This window comes from Aethalodelphis obliquidens, unplaced genomic scaffold (genome assembly GCF_003676395.1).
Source record: "Aethalodelphis obliquidens isolate GAN/ISIS:26980383/991018 unplaced genomic scaffold, ASM367639v1 scaffold50, whole genome shotgun sequence".
Classification (NCBI taxonomy): domain Eukaryota; kingdom Metazoa; phylum Chordata; class Mammalia; order Artiodactyla; family Delphinidae; genus Aethalodelphis; species Aethalodelphis obliquidens.
The window spans coordinates 2,408,537-2,425,577 of NW_020837994.1; the positions used below are offsets into that span (position 1 = coordinate 2,408,537).

At 51.0% G+C, this 17,041-nt stretch overlaps 1 protein-coding gene across 2 annotated transcripts in view; it reads right to left on the reverse strand.

The window, feature by feature from the left end:
- The window catches only part of ARRB1 (arrestin beta 1), a 76,042-nt gene that overhangs the window by 21,858 nt on the left and 37,143 nt on the right, over positions 1-17,041 (reverse strand). Inside the window, exons 1-3 of one of the 2 annotated variants that reach the window (XM_027083408.1) lie at positions 6,209-6,446; positions 3,199-3,229; positions 1,358-1,418 (exon numbers count right to left, since the gene is read on the reverse strand). In XM_027083408.1, the coding sequence (XP_026939209.1) occupies positions 1,358-1,418; positions 3,199-3,229; positions 6,209-6,264 (148 nt within the window). In that variant the 5' untranslated portion in view covers positions 6,265-6,446. Of the gene's footprint in view, positions 1-1,357; positions 1,419-3,198; positions 3,230-6,208; positions 6,447-17,041 lie in introns of those variants that run through there. The other variant, XM_027083410.1, reaches the window with a different exon arrangement.

Consider the following 17,041-nt stretch of genomic DNA (forward strand, 5'->3'; position numbering starts at 1 on the left):
GCTTCAGAGGACACCAGACAGGGCTGGGGAGAAGAAGTGGGGTGGGGTCATAGTGCTCCAGGCCAGGAAGGGAGGGGCCTGGAACAGAGCTGGACTCTGCAGCCCACAGCCTGCTCAGGGACCCCAGGGACTCCCCAGGTCTCCTTCCATAACGTCACAAAGGCCTTCCTCTCAGCGAGCTGAAACCTGCCACTCTGCTCCCTCTGCTCCCACCTGGGCTCTGGAACCACAAGTCACTCCTGTCCCCTTGGCCCCAGCAAAGCCCGCAGGGATGTGATGACAGGCCACGTTCTCTGTGAATTTTTCCCCAAGCAACACATCCTACTTTCTTCACCTGGACTTGGCCTCATGCAGTTTCCAGGCCCATCCTCCCAAACCGTCACCTTCTTTGGCCTCACTCGGGTTTGTTCACGTCCCTCTTTAATCATTTAACCTCTCTGGGCCTCATCCACATTTGTAAAATAGGGGTCATGCTGGGCCTCCCTCCCTCAAACAGTTGTGGGAAGAGGCAATGAGACTGAGGTTCTTTAAGGAGAGCTTTGGTTCTTAGAATCCGAACTGGGGGCGATTCTGCCCCACAAGGGGATATTCGCAAGGTCTAACAACACTTTTGGTTGTCGTACTGGGATGGGGGGACTGCTGGTGTCTAAAGGGTAGAGACCAGGAATGCTGCTAAGCACCCTTCAGCAGAGAGGATGGCCCCCGCCAGCAAAGAATGATCCAATCCTAAGTGTCAAGAGTGCTGAGGTTGAGAAGCCCTGAACAAGAAAAAGTCCTTGCAAGTGCCTTCAGCCACAGCCCAACCTCCGGTAAGAACCCCACGTCAGCGAGGACAGCCTCCGTTTCAAAAGCCCCTAGGTTTTCCTGTCACCTCCCACCCTTTGCCATTAGGAGGGAGCAGAACAAAGGTTCTGCGAAGCCAGACTGCCTGGGTTTGTTTGAATCCAGGCTCCTCGATCTACTCGCTCTGTGACCTGGAGGAAGTCACTTAACCTCCCTGTGCCTCGTTCTCCTCGGTAAAGCAGGGATGATAATAGGAGCAGTTACCCTCGGCGTTGGGTAATAATAAGGCTCACGATAAGTGGTGGCTGTTGTCATCCTCCTGGTGTCATCAGGCACTGGCCCTGCTTCTTACCTCAATCCTTCCCACAATTTCCTCTCACAGGTCCCTCAGTTGAAGAGGAAAGTAGCTGCTTGGTAAGCTTTTCCTGACTGAACACATGTCCTGTTCTTGGTACCAGGCCACTCTGGAGACCTGAAGGCTATTCCTGGGCAGCTTCAACACGCTCTTCTCTGGAAGGAGCCAGGCCAGCCCTGCCTCCCCCCTCCCCTCCCTCTCTGGCCTCCAGGGACTCACCCACGGGGTCCACGAGGTCGATGTGGTCCACAAAGTCCCGCTTTCCCAGGTAGACGGTGAGCTGGGGAGGAGAGGCACAGAGGGTGTTAGCAGCTGTGGGCCCCCGCCCTGGAGGAAACCCTGGGAGCTGCCCCTGAAACCCCTGGGCCCAACCCTAGCCCTCATCAAAATCCTAACTGGACTTGGACCTGAGCCCCAGTCCTAATACGAACAAGCCCTTGTATAATTTTTAAAGCACCCGTTCATCCCAAAGCCCTGTGAAGAAGTTGTCATTGTTCCCATTTTGCAGATGAGGACACTGAGGCCTGCAGGGATCTTCCTGCCAAGCACCACTGAGGGTGGAGAGGCGGCAGCAAAGGAGTCTGCTGGGAGGGGGTGCTGGGTGCAGCTCTGAAAGGACAGGGGGACCCAGAGCAGGGCCAGCAGCGCCGAGAGGGTGCTCTGAACACTGAGCTCTGTGCCCTTCACTGCTCCCGGCCTCTGTGCAGCCTGCAGTGATCCACTCGAAGGACTTGTTTTCCGAGGCAGTGAGCGCCCCACTCATTAACCAGTCTTCAGGGAAGAACCCCAGAGCTAGAATCCAGAGTGTCATCCTGGATGCTTCCTACTCCTCCCCAATCCCTAAACACTGATGAGTCTCCCTCCACCAGATTTCTCCATCCTCACAGCCAGCATTGGCTGAACTACACGCCAGCCCCTTGACGGTCTGCTGCCTGGAGCCTCCCTTACTTTGGACCTTTCTCCGCTCCTCAGCCACACTGGTCATCCTAAAATGCAAATCTAACCATGGTAGTCTGGTCTGAAAACCCTCTGATGGTTCCTCAGTGCCCAGAGGTAAAATGACAAATGAGTTTCATTCCAAATGCCAACTCTGATTGATTGGTAAGGGCTGCCTGGGGCCCTGGGTTGAGAAGAATCCAAGATGGAATATGGGCTCAGCAGGAAAGGGTGAACAGTGATTGGTGATGTCTGCCTTGGGCTCAGAAGGGAGACGTGGGTGATTGGTGATGTCTGCTGTGGGCTCAGAAGGGAGACGTGGGTGCACGTGGTGCTATTTGCCAGCCCAGGCCAGGAGTCCAAGCTCCTAAGCCCGGCCACCTCCCCCTCTCAGCTCCCGCTCCCTCTGCCTCCCTCTTGGCACCCAGACTCCCTACAACTTATGTTCACGCCTTGCATGCCCTTTTCCACCCTGCCTTGCCTGGGAATGCATCTTTCCCCACAGAAGCCATCCCTGACCACCCAGGCTGGGTCTGCAGCTATACTTACCACTTTATATTGAAATTACCAGTTTCTGTGCCTACCTCCCGCATCTGGCCCTGAGGGGCACGGGCTGTGCCTTATTTATCTCAGTACACCCTACCCTGATTCCCACTGGCTCAGCCTATACCTGACGTGGAATGATGTCAGTAATATGTGCTGAAATGAGAGGAAAGCAGGATGGAGCCTGGGGCTGTATTAAGAAAGAGAACAGGGCAGGCACTGGGAGCTGCCCCGGATAACAGGGTTCAGTAGAGAGGCTCCAGGGGCCGCTTATGCCAGAGGACTCACCACCCCTGAGGCCCTTGGCACTTGCTCTAATTATTGCACTCACAGTGCAGCCTCTCCGTGATGGGCCACACCAGGGCAGGGGTTCCCTAAAGTCCAGGAGAGTCGTCCTGCCCCCCTGAGACAGCAAGTTTGCTGACAGGGCCCCTCTCCTTGTAGTCGAGGGCTCCTAAGGACAGGGCTGTGTCTCTCCCTCAGACAGGGTGTGCAGGTCCTTCGCGGCAGTAAAGATGCCGGAAGAGGGGATGAGAGTTTGAGGACAGAGAGGAGACAGGGTGCGGCTGCTACAGACTCACCTTTCCATTGGGGCTCGCCTTCTTGAACACCCTGGGGAGAGAAAGAGCGGGAAGGCCAGGTTAGCATATCCTGCCCAGGGGAAGGTTCCTGCAGGCCGTCCCTCGGCAGGACCAGAACAAGGGGTCTGGAGTGACTTGCAGGCACTGACCAAGTGCTGGGAGCCGTAACAGTGCCTGGCATGATCAGATCTCACTCTCTTCCACTGCCATCCCCACCTGAGACGCCATGCTTGCCTTTATAGGTCCCCTGGGCTCCCTCGACAGCCCCCTCAGTCTGTTCCTCACCCAGCAGGCGGAGGGAGTCTTCTAAGATAGGTCAGACCTGGCCGCTCATTTGCTCAAAGTCCTCCCAGCTCACGCAGAGGCACGGCCTTGTGTGTGTGGTTTGCCCTCCCCCTTTACCTCCCAGCTTCACTTCCCCCTACTCTCCCCCATCCTCCAGCCGCAAGCCTGCTGGCCTTTCCTCCAACACACCAGGGTGGTCCCTGCCTCAACAGTCCCTTCCCTGGGACGTTCTCCCCACACAGATACACTTGCCCAGCCCCGCGCTTTATACGATGACGCTTCACCCTGTGCCTACCCAGTGTTCCACATCCTCTCACTGTACTTTCCCGTTTTCCACAGCACTCACCACTTCCTAACCCACTACATAACTGACTCTCGGATTACATTTATGCCTGTCTACTCTGCTACCGTCATCTCCACGAGGGCAGGGATCTTTGTCTCTCTCGTCTACTGATGCGTCCCAAGCACCTAGAACGGCACATCTAGTAGGTGTTTATTAAATCTGTGTTAATGAATGGTAGGCAGCCAGCACTTAATAAATATTAGTTGAGAGGGTGAATGAATGAATTAGTGAAGGAATCAACTGAGGAACTGAGGCCAGGAAGGGAGGGAATGTGCCCACGGCCACACAGCAGAGCACGGATGTGGGGTCGGGCAGAGGCATGGTCCCTGACTCCCGTAAAGTGCTCCCTCTGCCTCCCAGAGCACTCCCTGGGCCCCAGCAGCTCTTCCTGCTGTCTCCCTGCAGCTGGTCTGGGAGCCTGAGGCCCCTCACCTATCCCCCATCATCCAGCCCCAGAACCGCTCAGAGCAATGTTGGGAGGGAGAGAAGAAAGGTAGAGACGGAGACCCAGAGGCAGAGAAGGTATTGGAGGAGGGAGGGGAGGGAGGGAGGGAAGGGAGGGGGATGCTGGCTCTGGAGATGTGACAATAAAGGATGGAATGAGAGATGATAAAACAAACAAACAAGAGAGGGAGAGAGAGACAGTCACACAGAGAGATGGAGCAGACACAGAGCAACAGAGCAGACCTGCATGCGCTGCGAGCGATGCAGGCAGCCCGAATGCTGGAGGGGCAGGAGGTCCAGCAGGCATCCAGGGCAAGGCGGGGTGAGGCCCACAGTGTCCCAGCGACAGCAGGTCCTCCCAGAGGGGAGTGGGGTGGTGGCTCTGTGCTGCCTCCGTAGCCCCCCCATCACTCCTCCCCCCTTACTTTTGGGGCCCAAGGGACCACTGATGGGTCTGAGCTTGGTTGGCAAATAAGAGCCTAGCACATCCCTCCCCCACCTCCCCTAGGAGTTCTGGGTTTTTCTCCTCCTCATCAATATTTATCAGTGTTTGGAGTGTGAAGATGCCACAGTCAGCTGGGGTATAATAATTGCTAAAGGAGAAAAAAGAATACAGATCACACAGCTTGAACTAGCAGCTCCCAAGCTAAGGCCAGACCTGCAGAGGAGACCAGAGAAGTGACAGGCCACAGAGATCCCAGCTGCTTCCAGAAGCCTCAGTCCACCCCTCAGGAGCCCTGGGTCTGATGGAAAGGAGAGGCCACAAATGCCTGAGGCCACCCCAGTGACCCCTGAGAGGGACCAGCAGCACCCTGGCCACAGGAAGCTGGTGCGGGGGGCCAGCTGGGAGTAGTGATAGTCAGAGAGAGAAGGGAGGGAGGGAAGGAAGGAAGAAGCAATTAACATTTTTATAAAGTAGGAACTAGCATTTGTTGAGTGCCCAATTAATTATTTCTCATAACAGCACTGTGAAATGAGCATTATAACCCTCATTTTACAGACAACGAACTCGAGATTCAAAGAGACGTAGTAATTTTCCCAGAAACATACAGCAAGCAAGGGGCTAATAAGTCAGGATTCAGACCCAGTTCTGTCTGTCTGCCTCCAGAGGCTGGTTATTTTCTGTCCAACCCTGCTACTTTCCTAAAGCAGGTGTTTTTATCAACGTCAGGAATAACAGAAAAAGGAGAAATGAGGACAGGAGTTGGGGGGAGAAATGAAAGGGTGAGGAAGGAGCGACCAGGAGAGTAAGCGTGACGAGGGGCAGGAAGCACGGCCAGCCCAGCAGTGGGAGATGGCCCGCTGCTAACTCAACCAGCCACCGGGCCACCTCCTCAGGAAGCTGGACGCTGATGGCTTCCTCAGACAACAACAACAGCTGCGGGCGCGTCCAGGCTTGTACGCCCTCAGCATGTCTCAGTATTTTTCCCAGAACACTGTTGTTGATCCTTCCACAATCCCATTTCAGAGATGAGAAAACTGAGGCTCAAAGAGGTGAATTATGGCTGCCTGTCTCCAGAGCCCATGTCCTTTCCACTCTGTCCCACAGCCAAACGGTCCCTGAAACAACTCCACTGGCTTCCTGACCACAATGCTGTCAGAGAAGAGGCCCCTGCAGGGGTGCTTCCAGTTCACTGGGACCCCCACCTGGTGCAGGACCTCAGAGATGGCTTCTGCCTGTCCACTTTGAAGAGCAAGCACAAACACACAAAACTGAGGTAAAAGCCAAACTTCCAGACTGTGGGATGGCTGGGTTTAGTTCATCCCCAAGTCCCGTTTGTACCCCATAAGCCCGACCCTCAGAGCCAAAGCTGGGTCCCACGCAAGAAATACTGGTGGTGTTCTAGCTGATTAAGACTCTCTGGAGATAAGGAACAGAAACCCACCTAGCAGAGCTCAAGAAAAGGAGAGGGTATGATAAGGAGGCAAAAATCTCACGGGAAGGATATGCAGGCAGGACGCACGGGGGCTGGAGCCGGGAACGGGGAAGCCATCAGCCTCTCAGGCGGCTGCTCTCTTTCTCCACCTCTCTCCCTGGGGCTGCATGTTCTCCCGGCTGCACTGCTCTGTGTGCGGCTGCTACATTGCCTCTGTGGACCAACTCTCTTCTTACTCAGGGCTTTTCTGCCCCTCCATCATTTTGGCTTGCATGTGGCTCTCACTCCGACCCTATTTCTACTCTGCCTCTGCTCAGCTTCCCACGGTTAACTGGTTGAATGGCCCAATTCCAAATCCCCAGGAGAGGAATTTCATTGGTCAGTTTTGGTCAGGTGTCCGATGCCTGGGCCAATCAACTAGGCTTAGGGTGTGTCATGTGGTCCATCAGGCATGGGCAGAGGAGGGTCTGTAGAGCAGTGTTTTTCAACCCAGGGGTCACAACCCATTAGTTGACAATGAAATCAACTTACAGAGTTGCCACCAGCACTTTGTTGTTGTTGTTTTTTAATGCAATAGAATAAAAGATACAAGCATCAGGTGCAGATGGCAAAGGTATAGTAGATACTACTATTATACTACTATAGATACTACTATACTACTATTTTACCAATATTCTATTGCCCTCTAAGGCTGGGCATATGGGTGGATCAAATTTCTCCAGTCCTATGAAGTTAGTCGTGCCCATGCAGCTTGCTCTGGCCAAGGGAACATGCGTAGAAGGGCCATATGTCACTTCCGGGCAGAAGCATTTAAGGGCTGGTGCATGATTCCCCATGCTGTTTATATTAGCCTTCTATGGAGGCTATAACAAAGGGTCACAAACTTAGTGGCTTAAAACAACATAAATGTATTATCTGGAGTTCTGTAGTTCAGAAGTTCAAAATGTACCTCACTAGGTTAAAATCAAGATGTTAGCAGGGCTGCGTTCCTTTCCAGAGGCTCTAGGGGTAAATCTGTTTCCTTGCCCTTTCCACCCACATTCCATGTCTCAAGGCCTCTTCCTCCATCTTCAAAGCAGCAACAGCAGGTTGGGTTCTTATCATATTGCATCGCTCTGACCTCCTCTTCTGCCTCCCTCTTCCACTTTTAAAGACCCTTATGAATACATGTAGCTCCCTATTTTAAGATCAACTGATTGCCATGTGATATAACATATTCAAAGGTTCCAAGGATTAGGACGTAGACATTGTTGGGGGGCCATTCTTCTGCCTACCACAGCCTCTTTCCTCTCTCACTGAAACCAGCAATGATCTGGATGCGAAAGCCTTCAGAGACCGAAATCCCAGGGCTCTCCTGCTAGATGACAGACATGTAGCATGAGAGAGAAAAAAAGCTCTTGAGCCACTGAGATTTGGGGGTTATTTGTAACTGCAGCAGACCAGCTTCTCCTGGCTAATAGGAAAAGTAAATATTATTTAGTAAAACGTTTGTTTCAGATGAACTGAGTTGCAATGTAAAATGAATACCACGCTGCACATTTTTAACTGTTTAAAATCCACTGTTCTAGAGAACATGCCTAAAACAAACATGCTGTATCAGTGTCTGTGCAGCCTGCTGGATCCTATTTTCCGATTCTGCCGCTTTTCTGTGTGCCACCAGTCCTCCCAATGCCCCTTTGTGCCTATAGGGAGAGGCCTATATCGTGAGGGACCCAGAACAAAGTACCTTCCTAGATAGATTACCTAACAACCAAGAGTTTATAAGTTTGTATAGTACAGCCAAACAATGGAATAATACTACATAGCATTGAAATTATGCTTGCATCTTTCATAACACAGGGAAATGCCTATGATAGAATATTAAGCAGAATAAATCAGGAATCAAAACAGTATTTTTGGCATGAGCTCAACTTTATACTCAATAAATACCCAAAAGAAAGAAGGAGAAGACAAGGTTGTTAATATGGCAATACTCCTCAAACTGATCTATGAATTCAATGCAACCCCTATCAAAAATCGCAGCTGGATTTTTTGCATTAATCGACAGGCTGATCATAAAATTCATATGGAAATATAATAGCCAAAACAATCTTGAAAAAAAAAAAAGGAACAAAGTTGGAGGACTCAGACTTCCCAAATTCAAAACTTACTACAGGGACTTCCCTGGTGGCACAGTGGTTAAAAATCTGCCTGCCAATGCAGGGGACATGGGTTTGATCCCTGGTCCGGGAAGATCCCACATGCCGCGGAGCAACTAAGCCCGTGTGCCACAACTACTGAGCCTGTGCTCTAGAGCCTGCGAGCCACAACTACTGAAGCCCACATGCCTAGAGCCCGTGCTCCACAACAAGAGAAGCCACCGCAATGAGAAGCCCGCGCGCCGCAACGAACAGTAGCCCCCATTTGCCACAACTAGAGAAAGCCCACGCGCAGCAACAAAGATCCCACGCAGCCAAAAATAAACAAATAAGTAAATAAAATTTTAAAAGAAAAGAAAAAGAAGAACAATAGCAAGTGTTATCAAGGGTGTGGAGAAACAAGAACCCTCGTACATTGCTGGTGGGAATGTAGAGCAGTGCAGTCGCTTTGGCAAACAGTCTGGCTGTCCCTCTAAACATCAAACATAGAGTTAACATATGACCCAGCAATTCCATTCCTAGGTAGATACCCAAGAGAACTGAAAACGATGTCCACGCAAATACTTGTACATAAATGTTCATAGTGGCATTATTCATAACAGTCACAAAAAGTGAAAAAGAAGTCCATCAATTGATGAATCTATTTTTTTTAAAGTGGCACATACATCCAATGGAATATTATTCAACCATAAAAAGGGATGAAGCACTGATTCATGCTACAACATGGATGAACCTCGAAAGTATTGTATTAAGTGAAAGAAGCCAGACACAGAAAGCCATATATTGTGTGATTCCACTTATACGAAATGTCCAGAATAGGCAACTACATAGAAACAGAAAGAAGATCAGTGGTTGCCCGGGGCTGGTGGGAGGGGGAAATGGGAAGTGATTGCTAATGGGGTGATGAAAATATTCTGGAATTAGATAGTGGTGACGGTTATACAACCTTGTGAAAATACTCAAAAACACTAAAACTGCTAACATTATGGTATGTAAATATCTCAATTTTAAAAACTAAAACTAAAAACAACCCCAAAAAATTAATGAAAGGAAAGGAAATGTGCCTAAATGTTAACAGGGGTTGAAGGAAACTCTGTCCACCCACCCACTCATTTCTTTATATCCCATATTTTTCCATGTTGTACAATGAGCACAAATTACTTCATAAAGATGCCAGGACTTCCCTAACAAGGTATGTCTCAAGTCTTAGTGAAAAAAATATTGTAAGCACAGTAGAGAAAATATGGCTCCTGTCATTTGGATCCTTTGATGCTAGAATCTCTGATTCTGCGATTTTACAAGCCAGAGTCCACATCTCTGTGATTCCTCAGAACCTTCCCCAAGCCTGCTGTGTCAACTGCCAGAACTGCATGCTGTGTCTTCTGCTCAGCACTCTCCTTCTCCAGGAAGCTTTCCCTGACTCCCCCCAGGTCTGGATTAGACGCCCCCCAACTCCCACACCCAGTGTGTCTCCGTCACAACATTTACCACACTCTGTAAAAGTCTGTTTACTCACCCTCTGCTTCTCTTTCATAACTTATATGAGAGTAGAGATCTTATTTGTATTTTTGACACTGGATCCCTGGGGCACAGCATGGTGCCTGGGCCACAGTAGGTGCTCAGTAAATAAAAACAGGTGGAATGCTGTTGAATGAATGCCCTAAGAGAGAATTAGTCAATAGGGAGGATGGATGATGTTTAAAAAGATGGTGGGGATGGTCCTTTGCTCTGGGTGAGTGGACTCCAGGGATTTCTTCTTCTATCTATGCTTCTCTTCGGCTGTCATGATCAATAGGCACCGGGCTTAGAAAATACTTCATAGGGGCAGGGTCCCAGCCACCATCAGGCTGAGCCAGGTATACAACTGATACACCCCCACGGGCCTCTGCTCAGCTTTGACCAATGACTCTCCCATTTATCATTCACTTACCCGGTAAACATTCACACACTCCTACCACTGCCAGGCTCTGCAGGCACTAAGATGTCCCTGCTGACAAAAAACCACGGTATAGTCAAGTGAGATAAACCCACCAATCACGTCGGCCACCGTGCATTAAGCTTTCCCTGTAATCCAGGTGCTGTGCTAAGAACTTCACACACATTAAGATAGTATATTATGCCATCTAAACATTCCCATTTTTCAAAGGGGAAACCTGAGCTTCAGAGACCGTGAATAACTTAATCAATGTCTCAAAGCCAGCATCAGAAAACTCATACAGGAGAGGAAGCCCATGAACGGGCTGCCTATGGGAAATCATTTAGCCAAACATGTCTTACTCAGTATCAGAAAACTCATCTTGTAGAGATTATCCACGAACGTAGATTCACTACCAGTGAACTGAGAGAGCACTGGCAACAATTCAATCCTTTGCGAGCATCAGAAAATTCATGTTAGATAAAAATGCTATGAATGCAGTGAATGTGGGGAGACCTTCAGATGTTAACCTCAATCAACAACAGAAAACTCATCCAGGAGAGAAATCAGGTGCCAGTTGCTACTCTAAGTGTGTCATCAACGTTAACTCATTTGTTCCTCCAACAACATATGAGGAGGTACGACTATCCCACTTTCGCAGATGAGGAAACTGAGGCACAGAGAGTCTAAGTCATTTGCCCAAGGTCACACAGCTAGTAAGGCGCGCAGCTTGATATTGGAACCCAGGCAGTCTGGCTGCAGGGATGACACTTTTCACCACTCACAATCCTACCTTATAGGTAGGATTGTGTGGTTCTGTCTGAGGGGGTCAGGAAAGGCTTCAAGGGAGGAAGTAGCAACGAGGGGGATCTTGAAGAACACACAGAGGTGCGGAAGAGGTGACAGCACTGCAGGTGGGGGCCTCACAGCTGAGTCCACTGTGCATTTGAGAGACAGTAGGCAATCTGCAGTATGTCCCAAGTGCCTGGGAGGAGCACCAGGGAGGAGGACGGACCAGAGAAGGGTCCACTCGCTTCCCTGATAGTCACGGAGCACCTCCATGCCCCAGGCCCTGGGTAGGTATAAAGGGTCTCGAATGCCAGACTAAGGACCTCAGACCATATCCAGAAGGCAACGGGGAGCCATAGGCACTTAGGGGGAAGGAGAATGGCCAGGACTGTACCTTGGACACAGAGATGCTGTCACCCCATACCTTTCCCCCATCCCTGCGCCTGATAGCAGTCATAGCTCATCTAGGTAGGGTAGGGACCTGCAAGGGGGCATTCACCCTCAGGTACACCCGCCCTACATTCTGACCCACTTTCCTGGGTGTGAGAACAGCCATGAGGGAGCCGGGAGGTGTGAGGAGCAGGTAGCTGTGGCAGCAAGGAGGTTTCTAGAGCCCTTATCACACCCTCCCTGGTAGCAGAGTAATTTGTGTGCAGGCTTGTCTGGTCTACCAGAACTGAACAGCCCTCCCTGTGTCAGAACATTGCCTGCCCGTTTATCCACCATGAGTGCACCTGCTTCTCAGGACAGCCCAGGACAGGGGGAGCAGGCAAGAAGACAGGAGATGTCACCCCTGTTTCACAGATCTGGGGAGCATGAGGGATCACAGTGTAGCCTGCTTTATTTCCCAGACGGAGAAATCAATGGAAGAGAAGAATCTTGCACCTGGCCAAGAAACTAAGGCCCAGAGAGACTCTGGGGTGTGTCCAGTCACAGACTGGGAGGAGAGCCCCAGGCTTCTGGTGCTCCTGTCACACCCCTGCTCAGAATCGTGCATGGCTTCCTTGGGCACAGGCCTGAGGGGTGAGGGGTGGTGGATGGGGGTCTGGCCAAGTCAAGCTCCCGGGCTCCAGACTTCTCACAGGCGTCTAGGCAGACAGCAATTGCTCCAGCCTCTTGTCCACATTCATGTATTCACTTTTCTAGCCATGATCCATATATGTGAAGATTTCCAGGGGGTGCAGAGTGAGCCACCAGGTGGCCACGGACAGAGGGGAGAATTTCTTAAAGGAGCCTGGCCCATTTTCTAGTAACCCACGAAACTGGAGATCTGAAATCGAAAGCTAATAATTTCACCAAGCAGGCTGGCCGCTGGATCCCAAAGAGCCCACAAACTGCACCTGAATGCTCTCCAGCCTTCTCGAGGGTTGAGAGGCAGGAAGGGAAGGGTGCTGGCAGAGGAAACAGTGCAGACGCTGAAGCACGCAGACCCCGCCTGAGTCCTGTGTGACCTTGAGTTTTGCTTCCTCTCTGAGGCATACTTTCCATCATCTGGAAAGTGGGGTTGATATCTACCCCATAGGTGAAGGCATATATAAAGCCTTGGTACCTAGTAGGGAATGATAAAGGGAAGCGGACATCATTGGGACTGTAATTATTATTGCTATTATCCTCATTCCCTGAGTCAACACTCTGCCTTCCCTCCAGCGCCCAGGGGAGAGTTCTTGCCCAGCTGTCCCTCAGGTGGGAGGGGATGGTTATATTAACTCCAATGGAGACAAACAAGCTTTTTTAGCTGTCTCTCTCTCAGTCTTGGGTAGAAAACAGCAGTTTATGATATTCTCTTCCTAGTTTAGACCCTCACATTCCAGAAATCTCCAGGGACATGCCCTGTTATTCCCTCTTTCTGCAATAGCCTTTCTATCAGTTCTCCCACTGCAATCCCTCCCATCCTTCCTTCCCAATGTCACCTCATCCAAGAAGCCTTCCCTGACTGCTTCAGCTTAAAGTGTCCTTGCCCTGACCCCTTCCTCCTTCCCTCTCTCCAACCATCTTTGCTACTCCCCTCCTTGCTTTTCTTCCTTTTTTTCCCATCTCTGGGCCTGACACTGTTCTTACCTCCAGAAGATACAGGCCCCTGTGCCTTGTCACCAGGACACCTGCACTCTGGAGCAGGGAGAGAGAGAGATACTCCACAAATAAACAAAACCCTCCCTCAGAAGCACAGCAGGAGGGTGGGATGATGCCATGTATGATGTGCCCAGCTCAGCTTCAGGCACACAATAGCCACCCACACATGCACTTCTCCCTTCCTCGCCTCTGTTCTGCCCCATGTCCCCTCAGCATCCACACGAGCCTGCACATCTCTGCTCCCCAGTGGATGGCGTGGAGTGAAATACTGACAAGCTCCAGAGAGCAGGAACCCTGTCTTCCTTCAGTCATCTTCCTTGATATATAGTGGGTGCTTAGTAAATATTTCAAATGAATGAATAAATGCATAAACAAGGGCCAAACCCTGAGCTTGAAGATGGGGAAAAATAGGACTTGGGCCAAGAGACGATTCAGAGGCGGGCCGCCTGGCCGCCAGGATAAAACACGGGTGTGTGACGCGGCAGCCATGGTTTTCCCAGTGGGAAGACTTTATTTAAAGTTCTACTTGCGTGTGTATGTGTGTGTGTGTGTGTGTGTGTGTGTGTGTGTGTGTGTGTGTGTGTTTATGGTTTTTTTGTTCTTGCCAATTTGCACATATAAACTTTTAGGGATACAGAAGAACACATAATAAAATAAGATATTGATTCAGAAGTGTTACTTTTGTCTCCATTGTCACATTTCATGAAATATCAGAACAGATCAGTAGGGCAGTGCATCTCCAACTTTGCTTCAACCACTCTGGGGGCCAGTCAGGGGCTGAGAGCCCTCTGTGGTCAGGACCTCTGTCCAGATTGAAAGGTATGGCCTAGGATAGTGGCTCTTTCTTGAGAAACAATTTTGGGGAGAAAAACCCACGTCTTATATTTGGCTAGATACAGTGACCATGATGGGCTGGAGCTGGCTTGTACAGGCTCATAGAGCCGATTGTCACACTTGTAGGAATGTTGTGAGCTAGTTGTTAAACACAGCCATTGCCAATGGCTCTCTACTGGGGGTGAAGTGGCTGTCTCAGCCCCCTGGGGGACATTTGGCAATGTTTAGAGACATCTGGGTGATCACGACTTGGGGGAGGGGTGCTACTGGCATCTAGTGGGCGCAGGTCACGGGTGCTGCCTGCACAATGTGTAGGCCGGCCCCTTCCCTGTTCCCAACAAAAAACCTCGAGCCCAAATGTTAACAGTGCTGATGGTGAGAAATCCTGATCCAAAATTACAATTAAATAAATTATATTAAAAACAAAGGGAGGGGGACTTCCCTGGTGGCACAGCGGTTAAGAATCCGCCTGCCAATGAAGGGGACACAGGTTCGAGCCCTGGTCCAGGAAGATCCCACATGCCACGGAGCAACTAAGCCCATGCGCCGCAACTACTGAGGCTGTGCTCCAGAGCTCACGAGCCACAACTACTGAGCCCTGCGCCACAACTACTGAAGCCCGTGTGCCTACAGCCCGTACTCTGCAACAAGAGAAGCCACCGCAATGAGAAGCCCGCGCACCGCAATGAAGAGTAGCCCCCGCTCGCCACAACTAGAGAAAGCCCGTGCACAGCAACGAAGACCCAATGCAGTCAAAAATAAAATGAATAAATAAATTTATTTTAAAAAAACTATCAACACTCATTAAAAAAAAATAAAGGGAATAAATACTCAAAACTTATCACTTACCATTTTTTTACTAAATTTCTCTATAAAGATGGTGCCCTACTGTGCATCTCTTCCCAACTCCATGTTCAATGACATGACATTAGTAGGGTGAAATCCTTGGTGGAAGAATTTACACCACAGAAATCGGCAAATACTAAAACCCCACCCCCACTTTTTTTTCTGGATAGCCAGCTGTTACCAGTGGACCATTGGATGTGACCCTAAATAGAGAAGGGAAATTCGGAAGCCTGGTGGATGCTTCTAAGTTTCCAGCCCAGGCAAATGGCTCAGCACCAGCCTGCTGTACGCAGTCACAAACTCTACACACCTCACACACACACACACACACACACACACACACACACATACCATGCATACACACAGAGACACATACCCACAAACACCACACACACACAACACACACCACACATACCCTACACGCCCTACACATGTACCTACAGGCACACCACACATGTACAAAACACACCACATACCACACCACACACATCGTGCACCCTTGCACCACACACATACCACGTATGCTTCACATCTCACACCACATATATACCACTTACACTTATACACACCACATACACAGACCACACACACAAATACTAAGCACACTCCATGCGCACACCTGCATCACACACCCCACACACATCTCACCTACAACTCCCCCGACGTACACCATACACACACCACGTAAACACACGTGCTCCCACAGCAGCCCTCTAGCCAGCAGAAGACTAACTGAAATCATGAGAATAAGAGAGGGCCAATCCGGGACTTCCCTGGCAGTCCAGTGGTTAAGACTCCGCGCTTCCACCGCAGGGGGCACGGGTTCAATCCCTGGTTGGGGAACTAAGATCCTGCATGCCACACGGTGTGGCCAAAACAAAAAGAGAATGCCAATCTGCCTGACCACCTTCTTTTGATGTCTCAGCACCTCTGCCATAACTTACTGTCTCCTCAACCCAAAGACCATCCGTCCCACACACCCCCACACCCCGCTTGCCAAAGCAAAGTCTCGACACCCCCCAGGAGCACCATCCTGTGACCCCATCCCAGGCCCGTTCCTCTTAGCCACCGGAGCCCTGACTCAGTGGTCCCCCATCCCTGCCCTGTGCCCAGCTGTCTGTAGGCTCCAGAGCAGAGCCCGGTTGCCTGTGGCCTCCAGGGCCTGGCCTCCACCCCTTCCCAGGACCCATGACAAGCAGTTCCCTTGGTGACCCCACCCACCTGGCCCCTTTAACTGCCACCAGATGCTGGTAAGCCAAACCCCCATCTCCAGCCAGACCCTCTCTGACCCCATACCCACTAGCCTTGGGACATGTGTACTCGGATGTCCCCAGACTCCTCACACAAGTCCCAAACCGACTTCCTGTCTGCCCGCACCTGTTCCTCGCCTACACTCTCTGCCCCTGCCCACCCCAGAGGTCAGCACACAGGAAATGCTCCAGGCACATCTCATGGATAAAGGAATAAATTATGTAAGTCCTATAAAGAAAGGAAAAAACAAACTTCCTTATGAGGCAGATAGGAAGTCTTACCCCATTTTACAGATGAGAGCCCTGAGTCTCGGTGAAATTAAGGGACCAGCCCAGGAGCAGTAGCTGAGGCAAGGCGGGGCACTGTGTGGGAAGGAGGGAGGCCGTGGAAGACCCAGTGCTGGGGACTGCAGGCAGCAGCAGTTAGGCCAGGGCAGGCCGTGCAGAATCAGCTCTCCCCAGCCCCAAGTCAGGGGGTTAGTTACAAACAAAAGGAAAAGGCGTTCCTGATACATGTCCTGTTTCCTCTCCTCCTCTGGGCTTCTCAGGCCTTGGAGGGCGGAGGTCTCTGGGCTGGCAGTAGTCGGCCTGTGCACGGACAGGCAGAAGGTGAGCGTCTCCAGGGGCCCTTTCCACTCCAGCAGTTTGGCCTGCGTGGAGACAGGCTCCCGAGTGACCCTCAAGTTACCCTTCCCAGCCTGGAGGAGCAACCTCTGATCCCCAGTGGGTACTCATCACAGCCAGGCACCTCCTTCCATCAGACTGTTCCATTAAGGCATCTCGACTGGGAAGCCTTTCCTGTCACCCTTACTCGCTACAGGAGCCCCTCTAAAGCACCCCCTTCTTCCCTTCTGCCCTGCCCCACAGCAGCCTAGCCCTTACTCTGCCCAGCTCTCTGTGGCTATTGCCTGTAGACCAGAGCTCCCCATGAATCAGGCCAGGGAGGCAGGGAACAAAGGCAGAGGCCATCAAATGGGGCTTCTTAAGTGAGAGAAGATGAGCCTCCCCCATCAAACAGGGAGACAGGGGGCCTTCCTGAGGGCAGAGGTCAT